The sequence below is a fragment of the Euleptes europaea genome, chromosome 7 (assembly GCF_029931775.1).
Source record: "Euleptes europaea isolate rEulEur1 chromosome 7, rEulEur1.hap1, whole genome shotgun sequence".
Lineage (NCBI taxonomy): Eukaryota > Metazoa > Chordata > Lepidosauria > Squamata > Sphaerodactylidae > Euleptes > Euleptes europaea.
Genome location: NC_079318.1, coordinates 75712964 through 75725427, shown reverse-complemented (window position 1 = coordinate 75725427; position 12464 = coordinate 75712964). Strand labels below are relative to the sequence as shown.

The following is a 12464-nucleotide window of genomic DNA, read 5'->3' as shown; positions in this document are numbered from 1 at the left end:
TAACGTGGAGTAATTCTAGATAGGATGGCACTGTTGGTCATATTCACAACATCCCTAAAACGATATGTGCATGGGAAGAGTATCACTGTACTGTGACAATTATTGCCACACATAGAGAGAACCAGGTTTATTTCTTGCCTTGAAAACCCTACGGGGTCACCATAAGTCAGCTGTGACTTGACAGCAAAACCACACACACACTCAGCGAGAGAGGTAAAAGTCTTCTTCCCAGAGTAAGGTTTGCTAACATCTCCCTCTGCTGGAACTGTAGAAGCCTCACAGCAAAAGGAAAGAAAAAATGTTCTTATTAAACAGCCTCAATATTTAGGCATAGCTAGAAGTAGGTTCTTTCCATCATATGTGGTGGACTTGTGACAAAGCGAAAAACTTTTGGGATATGATTTACAATGAAATAAGACTGATTGTACAAAGCAACATACCCAAAATACCTGAGATGATATTACTAAGTATGATACCTGACTCTATATTAACTCAGAGATCCTTTTTGATATATGCGACTATAGCTGCTAGGTTGATTTATGCAGCTAAATGGAAATCGTCGGAAATTCCAGACAAAAATGACTGGATATTAAAAATGTTAGAAATGGCAAAACTTACTGCTCTGGTAAACCAAAAAGACAATGTGCAGTTTATGGGTGAATGGGAGACATGGAGAGCATATTTCAAGACAGAAACTTATATGGGAAAACTTCAAGGTTATTCACCGATCTAATCCACTGACAAGCAGAATTACTTCTATGGTATACTTAATATGCCACCTTGCTTTTTAATTTTTTTTTTTTTGCTATATACAACAATGGGAAATCAAAGATATTATGTTTTGCTCTTTTTAAAATTGTTTTATGGTTAAATCGATGATATAAGAACTCTTGATAAGAGATACAATAAAACAAGTATATTTAAATATAACATAATATCAAACAATATCTGGATTAGAATTTTGAGGGCAAAAGAGTACACAGGTTAAGAAAAGGATGAAGGGGGATGAAGGGGAAGTTTCTCTTTTTATTTTCCATATATAATAATGATGTATTTTCAACAACAACGGGCTGATATGAAATATTCTGTAACTTTCGATTGTTTGTTGGAAGGTTTATATGTAACTTTATGAAAAATAAAAAATATTCTTCAAAAAAATATATATTTAGGCATAGCTGATATACTTTATATATTAAACTGCTGCAGGTAGGGCGGGCCCAGTGACAGACAAGTACTTGAGCATGAAATCATCAGCCCACCACTTGCTTTATGGATGTTTGACAACGACCCACATTTGAAATCAGCAATTACAAGGAATTCTGCCCGCACATGGGAGACTTGTGTTGCTTCCACACACAGATTTCCCCTGCATAGATAGCAAGTAGCCATAATAACAAGAACAACAACAACAATAAGAATAACTTTAATTTATATCCCACCCTTCCCCAGCGATGCTGGGCTCAGGGCAGCTAACATCACAGTTAAAATGCATACAATAAATACATTTAGTCATAAAACAATAAAAGGTTATAACAACGCTGAATGTTTACTCTAATTAATCTAATTTATGGCACCTAAGTAATTCTCAGCAAGGAGAGATGCCAAAGACGACGTGATGCCTAATTTGTACATGACTCGTCTGGCTCCAATTTGTCCCACTTTACTCTGGAGAAAGTATAAACCTAACTTTCTCCAATTTAAAGGGGGGGACTGCAGGGGGGCTGTGGAAGGAGCAATCATCTGGATGTTCCCCCATAACCATAGTTAGGAGGGGTGGAGCTAATCTCCCTCCACATTTCAGCCCCTTAAAATGTTTTTTCCCACATCTCTTTACTAAGCCACACTATAACACTAAAGCATAGCTGGGGAAAAGAAAAGAAGCCCTTTCAAGAGTGGTTAAAGGCGGGGGGGGGGGGAGACTCAGCAATGTGTAGATATGATAGAGGGGAGCAGACTGTGGGGGCAGCAGCAAAGCAAGTGACTTGGGAACAGAACATGTGGATGCCATTCTGCCATTTTCTCCCATTCCACTCCGCTTGCTACTGAAACTGTGGCGTGTGTGTTTGTTTAACTTTAAGGCTACAGTGTGGCAGCAGCCTTAAATAAGGTTGCCAACCTCCAGGTTCTAGCTGGAGATCTCTCGCTATTGCAACTGATCTCCAGCCGATAGAGATCAGTTCACCTGGAAAAAATGGCCACTTTGGCAATTGGACTCTACAGCATTGAAATCCCTCCCCTCCCCAGTGGAATTTTAACATTTGCATTATAAACTTGAATTCAAAAACCAGACTCCCCTTCTTCTCACCAAACCCCGCGGAATTCAGAGAGGCTATGGGTGGAAGCCCAAGGTCGCTACCAGAGGCAGGCAATGGCAATCTACCTTTGAATGTCTCTTGCCTTGAAAACCCTAAGGGGTCCACCAGAAGTCGGCTGTGACTTGATGGCGCTTTCCGCCACCATCATGGAGGGGCTGAGGAATTATTCTGTGATGCTGAGCAAGGGAGTAAGATGAGTGGAAGGGGATGCCGGTATCAACTTGTCTGGAGGAAGGAGAGATGAAGGCTTGGATCCATTCTGGGCTGCAGCCGGAGCAAGGAGATGGGAAAGTTGCACTCTGCAGACAGAAATCCGTCTGCAGAAATGCTCTGGTGGATCCGAGCTGAAGAGTCACCAGTTTGATCGACAGATTTCACATTTCCCATCTGTGGCTCCATTAGGGTCATCTGAAGCACCATCCTTTCTCATCAAGAAACACATCCCATGTACCTTTTAAATTAATCTGTTTAAATTCTGACCTCATCACTTTAGTTGCACATCTTCTACTGTCTTTACAGTCTACTATTTCCTGACTAGCACTCGGATTTCTTCTGAATCTGATTACAGCACCACATTCATGCCAACCTTTAATTAACCCTACATCGATAATTGCAGGATGAATCTCATTCAACCCACCTGAACAGACTGGGTCAAAATGATCCAGTTTACAAAGTTCCACTGCTGTCACAGTGATATATTTATACAATCAGTTCACTCTGACTTTGTTTCTTTCTGAGTGACTTCATGAAATTTTTAAATGTCAGCATGCCACATCCTACCGCCAAGGCCAGCAGCAGGTTTTTGTGTGTCTGATGGCCCCTCCATCACAGGTCTGGAAGGAATGGAAAGCAACTTTTTTTGCCCCATTGTTACTGGCAAATCTAACAGAAGCAAGAAATAAGTCAGGTTCAGGGAACGCACGCACATCATTCATGCACATGTTTGTAAGAAAAAGCCAAATAAAAAATAAAACTGGGCGCAACACCTGGCTAAATGTAGGATATAAATCACACATTCAGCTATATGTGTTGTCTAACATAAGGACTGCTCAATGCTAATACAAAGAAAAATCACCTGCAAACTGAACATTAATTAAACATAATCCACAGTGGGTAGCCGTGTTAGTCTGTCTGCAGTAGTAGAAAAGAGCAAGAGTCCAGTAGCACCTTAAAGACTAACAAAAATATTTTCTGGCAGGGTATGAGCTTTCTGAAGAAGTGAGCTGTGGCTCACGAAAGCTCATACCCTGCCAGAAAATATTTTTGTTAGTCTTTAAGGTGCTACTGGACTCTTGCTCTTTTCTATTAATTAAACATGTATTGGGGAGAAAAGTAGGGTATAAACTAAGTGAGCAGTATTCATTGCAACATCTGTTGATCAATAACTCTCACGTTCCCCATCTGTGGCTCCATTGGTTTCATCTGAAGCACCATCCTTTCTCATCTTCGCTTATGCATTCAGCACCAAGGAGCTTTGTGGTGTGATCCTTCTTGAGCTCGGTGGGATTTACTTCCAAGTAAACACACTTCAGATCGGAGTTGTGTCACTGCAAGCCCATTGGGGTGGGAAGAAGAAAAACTGGTTTTTATATGCCGACTTTCTCTACCACTTAAGGGAGATTCAAACCGGCTTACAACCACCTTCCCCACAACAGACACCCTGTGAGGTAGGTGGGACTGAGAGAGCTCTAAGAGAGCTGTGACTATCCCAAGATCACCCAGCTGGCTTCGTGTGTAGGAGTGGGGAAACAAATCCAGTTCACCAAATTCACCAGCCATGGGGTCATGGCTCAGTGGCAAACCCATCTGTTTTTGCATGCAGAAGGTCCCACGTTCGACGACCAGCACCTCCAGTTAAAAGGATCAGGCAAGAAATGAGTCCCTGGAGAACTGCGACCAGTAGACAAGCCTGGCTTTGCTAGACCAACTGACCGTCACAGCCGACGGGCCTGACTTCCGAGTAAAGAACAAGGAACGAATTGGATGGGGCATCAATCCTCGCAAACCCCAAAGCAGTAGAAAAGGGCAAGAGTCCAGTAGCACCTTAAAGACTAACAAAAATATTTTCTGGTAGGGTAGGAGCTTTGCTTTGCTCATACCCTACCAGAAAATATTTTCGTTAGTCTTTAAGGTGCTACTGGACTCTTGCCCTTTTCTACTACTCTTGCCTTTTTCTACCCTAGAAAATATTTTCTATCCAGAAAATATTTTTGTTAGTCTTTCAGGTGCTACTGGACTCTTGCCCTTTTCTACTACTCTTGCCTTTTTCTACCCTAGAAAATATTTTTGTTAGTCTTTCAGGTGCTACTGGACTCTTGCCCTTTTCTACTACTCTTGCCTTTTTCTACCCTACCAGAAAATATTTTCGTTAGTCTTTCAGGTGCTACTGGACTCTTGCCCTTTTCTACTACTCTTGCCTTTTTCTACCACTGCAGACAGACTAACACGGCGACCCACTGTGAATTAAACTCCAAAGCGTGCGCTTCTCCTTCCCGCACGTAAAGCGAAGCAAACTGGCACGTTACGACAGTGACGCCAGTGCGGGAGTCTCGCTCCCCTTCTTCCGCCCTTGACTTTTGCGACGGTGTTGTGAAGAGGAGGCGGAGGAGCGTGGCTGGGCTGAGCGTCGCGCTTGACGGCTGAGCCGTGGAGGCCTGTGTTTTGGGAGGCTGCGGGTTCAAGGTGTGCAGCCCAGAGAGGGGCAGGGTCGGATCCTGCGCCATGAGGCAGAAGAAGAAGAAAGGTAAGGGGAGGGCATAGGCGGACCCGAGGGCCGCGCCCTCCTCCCCAGGCCCGAGCTGAGCTTCGCATGCCAGGTTTTTGTGGTTGTCGCTTTTGGCTTTGTGTTAACTTTGTGTTACGAATTTACTTCGAGTATAGATTTTGCTTGAATAAACTGTTGTTGAATAAACTTTTAACAACAGCATAATTGGATGTCTCTGCTTCCCCACCCACCCCCAAAAGTTGTATGTATTTATTATCTCGTGTATGGCCTGCCTTTCTCACAAAGACCCAAGGTGGGTTTGTTTCTTTGCACTTCTCTCTCCTTGTTCCTTTCCTTGTATAGTTTTGGGGACATTCTGGCTCTCCTCTTGAAGTTTTAAAAGAAGACAAAGAAATGCCGAAAGGGGTTTGAGATGTTTTGTTCACTGCTTTATCTCCCTTGCTCCCTAAATAAGTTTAGTGATGGGGCGTGCGTAGGTTGTTTTTGGTTATTTATGGGCATGCTGACTCGATTCCTCTGTGCTCCTGCTCTCTTGCATTTGTCTATTTTTCTGTCCTTCAAAAAGTATGAGGTAAGTTTGTCTTGCCTTTAAAGTTCCCCAACCCCAGTTAAAAACTCAGTTTGAGTCCAACTTGTTTTTTCATCCCTCTCCCCCTTATTCATGAGTTCTGTCATGGGATCACCTTTCCCCCTGCCCATTAACCATGTTAGAATCCCCTCCCCCCCCCAGCAGTGCCCATGAAACTGATCCATAGTTCAGCATCATGTACTGCCACAGTGCTTTCTGCACGTTGGGAAAGGTCTCTTGAATATTGTCGAAGGCTTTCACGGTCAGAGTTCATTGGTTCTTGTCGGTTATCCGGGCTGTGTGACCGTGGTCTTGGTATTTTCTTTCCTGACGTTTCGCCAGCAGCTGTGGCAGGCATCTTCAGAGGAGTCACACTGAAGGACAGTGTCTCTCAGTGTCAAGTGTGTAGGAAGAGTAATATAATATAATATATAATATAATATATCTCTTGAATAATTCAGCATTATAAAACTTGTTTCAGCATGGAGACCTTCCTGACATGCACAGGAAGGCCATTCCACATGGTAGGGATGACTACTGGAAAAAAACCCAAGAGTGGGCTGTAGCTGTCCACCTCTGTTTGCAAGGAGGGATGATGAAGAAATCCTGGTGAGAAGGGTGTACTGTTATGCCCAAGGAAAATGGAACATTTTTGGAGGGAATTTTATGCTAATTAATATGCCAGAGTTACATCGCTGGTGGTCTTCCACCATCTTTGAGAGAAACTCCTTAGATATTTTGGACTGTGTTAATTGAGAAGCCTCACCCTCTACAATGTGTGGTGCAGTTGCATGCTAAGCAGAGCTTCCCCAGATCATAAGAAGATCCCAGCTGGATCTGGCCATAGATCCATGTAGATCAGCATTGGGTTTCTTTCAGTAGCCGTTCAGACGTATCTGGGAAGCCCAAGGTTCTTTTTAGTCATAAGTTAAAGCTGCTGGTAGACCCTATCTTCCATGAATTTGTATAATCCTCTTGTACAGGCACCTAAGCTCTCTGCCACCCAACATATACGGCAGAGAGGTGTGGCTTATCAGTAAAGGTGAGCAAGACCATTCTGGAGCTTATAATCTTGAGCCAGTCCTTCACTATCCTACCTCACAGGGTTGTTGTGAGGTGGATCCAATGATCCACAGATGCAAAGCTTGTTGATCTTTCCCTTGTTCTTCTTTGCACAACAGAGATTTTCAACCCTGGGGAAGTTTATTCATGGGGCTAATCATGTGAACTATGGGTCAGGAGGCTGCAGTGGGTAGGGGAGGCAAAAGTACCCACTCTTCCATTAGCAGTTTTGCCCTCTTCTGTTCCCCACTGCAATCTCCCAGCTCTTGTGTTTGATATGATAGTCCATGTAAGTAAAGGAACCCTGGGAAAGAACTGCTGGATGGAGATACACTGGACAGATCCACAACTGTTAGCAGCTTCCATTGGCTGATCACAGGCTCCAATCCTGTGTCCTCTGCCCTGAACTCCTTGGGGGAAGGGTAGGATAAAAATGTGGTAAGTGAATAGCTTGCAATGGGTATGCTGCTTAGGCCTTGTGGTACTGGGTGGTAAGGGGAAAGTGCACTGTATGTTTGTCTGTGAGAGCAGTAACTTTGTGTACAGCCTGCTGACAGCTTTCTATTTCTCTTCCAGCAGATCTCAGCCGGGCTGAACTCATGATGATGACAATAGCTGATGTCATCAAACAGCTGATTGAAGCTCACGACCAGGGCAAAGATGTGAACTTAAACAAGTAAGTGGTGCCAGCTGTCATATCTCAGCATCTTCTTTGCCCTCTGACATCCCTGCACGTGCCTCTTCAGTGAAGTGAAGTATTTCTAGTGTTAACTCCTGCAGATTTACTCTGTTGCAAGAACAGTTAGTAAGGGTTTTGGGGGATCAGATAATCGTTTGTTTAATTTTTATAGCAGCATTATCGTGCCCCATAAGGTAAACAAATGACCTGTCCCTGCTTATGATCTAAGCTATCTAGGAGTCTTTATTCCATCTCATTTGCCCTGTCTTTCCTCCAAGTTCAGGGTGGCATACATAGTTTCCCCCTTGTAATATTATAAAAGATTAGCAGGGTTGGTTGACTTCTGTCTGCACCAATAAAAAGAAGACTTTTACAAAATTAGATTTTGAACAGATTAGTACACTGTAATGGAGTCTAGCAAATGCATTTATTTTGCGTGTTCTTTCTTAATTTGTGTGGTTTTGTCTGAGCTGCTGCTTGGAAGAACAGTATAGTGACTGTTGGACGGTCCCAGTGTTCAGCTGCAAAAGTATTATGTTAAAATCGATGTCTGCTGGCAGAGCAGTCCTATCCTGCTGTTAGATCATGATGGGTAACCATGTTAGCCTGTCTGTAGCAGTAGAAAAGAGCAAGAATCTGGTAGCGCCTTGAAGACTAACACAATTTCTGGCAGGGTATTTTTTGCTTTTGTGAGTCACAGCTCAGTTCTTCAGGTACAGTTTCTACCTGTATCTGAAGAAGTGAGCTGTGACTCACGAAAGCAAAAATTCCCCTGCAAGAAATTTTGTTAGTCTTCAAGGCGCTACCAGACTCTTGCTCTTTTCCACTGTCCTGCTGTGTTTGCTCTGGGGGTGGCTATGGAATTGTCTCGCACTATCACTCGTAGCTGCAGACATTGCATGATGTGTATGCATGAGACACTGACTAAATCACAATGGCTGTGGAGTTTTTGAACTGAGTAGGCCAGAAGTAATACTCATCACCCCTAAGGAAAGGTCCAGGTAGAACTCTACTAAATTGTGCTGCTTTCCATTTCAGGATAAAAACAAAGACTGCTGCGAAATACGGCCTCTCAGCGCAGCCCCGTCTGGTTGACATCATTGCTGCCGTGCCGCCTCAATACCGCAGGGTGCTGGTTCCAAAGCTGAAAGCCAAGCCCATCCGCACTGCTAGTGGGGTGAGTCTTCTCTTTGCTTAATCGGTCAGTGTGGCAAATGCAGTATTCTTGCATTAGATTACGGAAGACTGTGGTTCCCTCTATTCACGAAGGACTGGATACAGTGACTTTAAGTGATGAGGATGTAGACTGAAGTAAAATATTAGTTTTCTGAACTGTAAGAGAAGTTGAGGAATTGGAATTAAACTAAGGAGGGTCTGTAACTCCTTCTTTAATGTGTTTGATAGCACAATGGATGCGGGCATGCTGTGGGTAGAGAATATCTCTTATAATTAATGAAACACACAAACACAAAAACTGTGATGACTTCTCTGAAATTCTCCATTTTTTTAGATAGCTGTTGTGGCAGTGATGTGCAAGCCACACCGGTGTCCACACATTAACTTCACAGGAAATATATGTGTGTAAGTATGGCCATTTCAAAGTCGTATGTTCAGTACTCGTACTTATTCCCATACGCTCATCTTCTTTTTAACAGTTGGATTGCAAAGTAAATCATACAAATTCAACTTAAGCATTAAGGAAAAACTTCCATAATCTAGACCCATTGTGTAATTAAACCAATTGTCATTTGTGTGATTGTCTGAACATGGGACACTCCGTTGTCGTTGGTTAGGATCTGTCATGCCAGGGCCGGAAACCATGGTTTGAGGTTGGTTCGTCACGTATCGTTAGTCCTAACTAAGATTTCATGGGATGTACACACACCGGCATTGGTATCTGGTGCTGCCTTCACTCGCTACCTGGCTGGCCAAAGTGAAGGCGGTGGTTTATAACTTTAGGGACATTATAACTAAACGTTCTTTTTATATTTTCAGATAGCTATAATATAAGCTTGATGTTCAATCATAAGTACACAACTTGGAGATAACAAGGCATAGTGTGGAACGGATGGTAGAAGTAAAAATCATAATAGATGGTTAGTTAAGTTTAAGGAAGGCACATTTGCTAATATGTAGCGTATGTTATGTGTTACAGTGATTTGTAATTTCAAAATAATTATTCAGACAACAACAAACAAACCCTAGAAGGCTGAAAGTGGCTGTTACCGCACTTGTATTCCCAGTGATGTGTTAAGAGTTTGAAAACGTTATAAAGAATGCTGTTCACACTTTCTATGTATTCCCACCAATGTATTAAGAGTTTGAAAACGTTATAAAAAATACTGTTCGCACTTTGTTTGGCCCCTTTAGCTGTGAAGACGTCTTCCAACCATTTATAAGCTGTGGTATCCAAAAACCCTTTTAAAGCGATATTTTTTACAACATTTTCAAACTCTTAATACATCGCTGGGAATACAGAGTGCGGTAACCCCCAGTGACAGGTCCAAGGGTGCCCTGTGAGTTTTGGAGCAGCCTGGGAAGGGATGATTGGGTCCCAGTCAAGTGCTGCAGGCACTATGCCACGCTTGTCCATACAATAGTCAGTGCCTTGAGGTATCTGCTGCATTGATTTCTTATAGCCTGATCCAGAGACTCAGTGTCTCCACTCACTTTTTGCTGGGGGTGGGTGGGTAGGTAGCAGTGTCGCGAATCCTGCGGTAGTGCAAAATGGTTAACACTGGGTTTGGAAAACGTGCAAAGTTAATGCCGTGGAAAGCATCCATGGGTCTAGTCATTCAGGCTGCTGTCCCAAGGGTCTGGGTCAGTGTGGCTCTTGTCTTCACCTGCAGCACTTCCAAACGTGTGTGTATGTGCCAAGACCCATCGTTTAATATCTGAAGAAGTGAGTTGTGACTCATGAAAGCTCGTACCTATTATATGAAAGAGGAAAAACATTTTTCTCCAAACCATTCATACTTTAATAAACTTGATATAAAATTTGAGGTCATTGCATGGTTTCCTGATGCACGTTAAACCCTTTGAACACTAAATGGCACAATACAAATACTTAGCAGTAACACTGAGTTGTGTCCAGCTAACCATCAGCAGCAGGTACTGGTGGACACAGTTCACCACAATCCCCATATTCCCTTTTACCCCGTACTCCCTTTTGACTTCTGGAGACATGCCTGGGGTTGCAGGACTCATATGGACAACAAGCCTTGTGGGTCACGAGACTGCAGTGAAGAGGAGGAATCAGACACATTCATGGTGCTCTGTTTGTGGAAGAATGGCAATTTTCCCATCTCTTCTCTCCAGCCCCCAACACATACAGGTGCCATGACCCCAGGCATCATCTTTCTTAGGTCAAGAAGAGACTGCCGGGGCGAGGAATGGATAGAGGGGGGTCTGCATGTGTTATTATGAGGCTTGGTTGAACACAAGCCACTGTTACTATCATTGCAAATGAAATGTAGTATTTCAGACTGCCATTGTGTTTATCTTCCTGGCTGTCCTGAGGAAAGGAGTTCACTATTTTTCCCATTTCATAGGTTGGGTAGGGACCATGGCTCAATGGCAGAGCATCTGCTTGGCATGCAGAAGGTCCTGGTTCAATCCCTGCCATCCTCAGTTAAAAGGATCAGTAAGCAGGTGATGTGAAAAGACCTTTGCCTGAGACCCTGGAAAGTCACTGCCTGTCAGAGTAGACCATATTGATCTTGATAGACCAGTGAGCTGACTCAGAAGAAGGCAGCTTCATGTGTTCATAGGTGGGGATTTGAGGTTAACAATTAGTGACCTTCCCAAGGCTACGCAATAAGTAGGGTTTCTTTTGAATGTAGGGCCATTTAGTTTAAAATCTGACTAAGTCATGAGGCTCATGGAGTGGCTTTGCACAAGTCATTTGTCTCATGCCTAACATACCTCAGAGAGTTGTTGTGTTTACTGTTCAGAGCATCTTGGAGGAAGGCTGTGATACAAATGTGAAAGACCGTAGGTTTTCTTAACATACTGTCTGTCAACTAGAGATCTAGAATTTCCAGAAATCTTGAAGCCACAGAAGAAAATGGAAATTTTGAAAGATTGAAATGTATGCAATACTTACGTTCCTGTCAAACCTAAACTTATTTTCCTGATTTATAAATGATGCATTCTATGTTGTTAACTTAGTTAACCTATAAAATTGTACCATTTTGCATAGTTATGGAATTTAAATGTAAATAGCTTTGTTTTCTGCAAGAAGAATTGCCTCTATAACCATGAGGGAGGGTGCTACGGCTCAGTGGAAGAGCCGCTGCTTTGCGTATAGAAGGTCCCAAAGGCAATCCACAGCATCTCTAGTTAAAATGACCAGGCAGTGGGTGATATGAAAGACCTCTGCCTGAGACCTTGGAGAGCCACTGCCAATCTGAGCAGACAATACCAATCTTGATGGGCTGATGGGCTGTTTCAGTAAAAGGCATCTTGCTGTGTGTTCATATGTGTGGTGTAGTGGTTAAGAGCAGTGGTTTGGAGCGGTGGACTCTGATCTGGAGAACCGGGTTCGATTCCCCACTCCGCCATATGAGCTGCGGATGCTAATCTGGTGAACCAGGGTGGTTTCCCCACTCCTACACATGAAGCCAGCTGGGTGACCTTGGGCTAGTCACAGTTCTTAGAGCTCTCTCAGCCCAACCTACCTCACAGGGTGTCTTGTGGGGAGGGGAATGGAAGGTGATTGTAAGCCGATTTGAGTCTTCCTTAAGTGGTAGAGGAAGTCGGCATATAAAGCCAACTCTTCTTCAATACCTAAGAAAGAGTTGCAAACTACTGCACCCTATTCTATTGTAGCACATGGATCTTGATTTTTGCCATCTGAGAGATAGGAGAAAAGCAGAATTTGAAGACAGAAAACAAATTCTGTAGCAAAGAAAGGAAACTGTATTATTTGGACAGAAACACTGTCACAATAGACAGGGCTACCAGCATTGAATATAAAGTTATTTGAATATATCGTTATATTTGAATATAAACTGTATAGCATTGAAAATACTGAACTCTTGAGAAAGAGCTCAGACTTTTTCAGGCAGTGCATTTTGAATGAGTGAGATTTTTTTTTAAGACCAGGGTTTTCTC

General features: G+C 43.1%; 1 protein-coding gene across 1 annotated transcript in view; it reads left to right on the top strand.

The window, feature by feature from the left end:
* The first annotated feature begins 5036 nt into the window (after positions 1-5036).
* Positions 5037-12464, top strand: part of ELP3 (elongator acetyltransferase complex subunit 3) — a 93309-nt gene continuing 85881 nt past the window's right edge. The window contains exons 1-4 of the mRNA XM_056852807.1: positions 5037-5058; positions 7250-7346; positions 8388-8526; positions 8860-8930. Coding sequence (XP_056708785.1) covers positions 5037-5058; positions 7250-7346; positions 8388-8526; positions 8860-8930 — 329 coding nt within the window. The remainder of the gene's footprint in view (positions 5059-7249; positions 7347-8387; positions 8527-8859; positions 8931-12464) is intronic.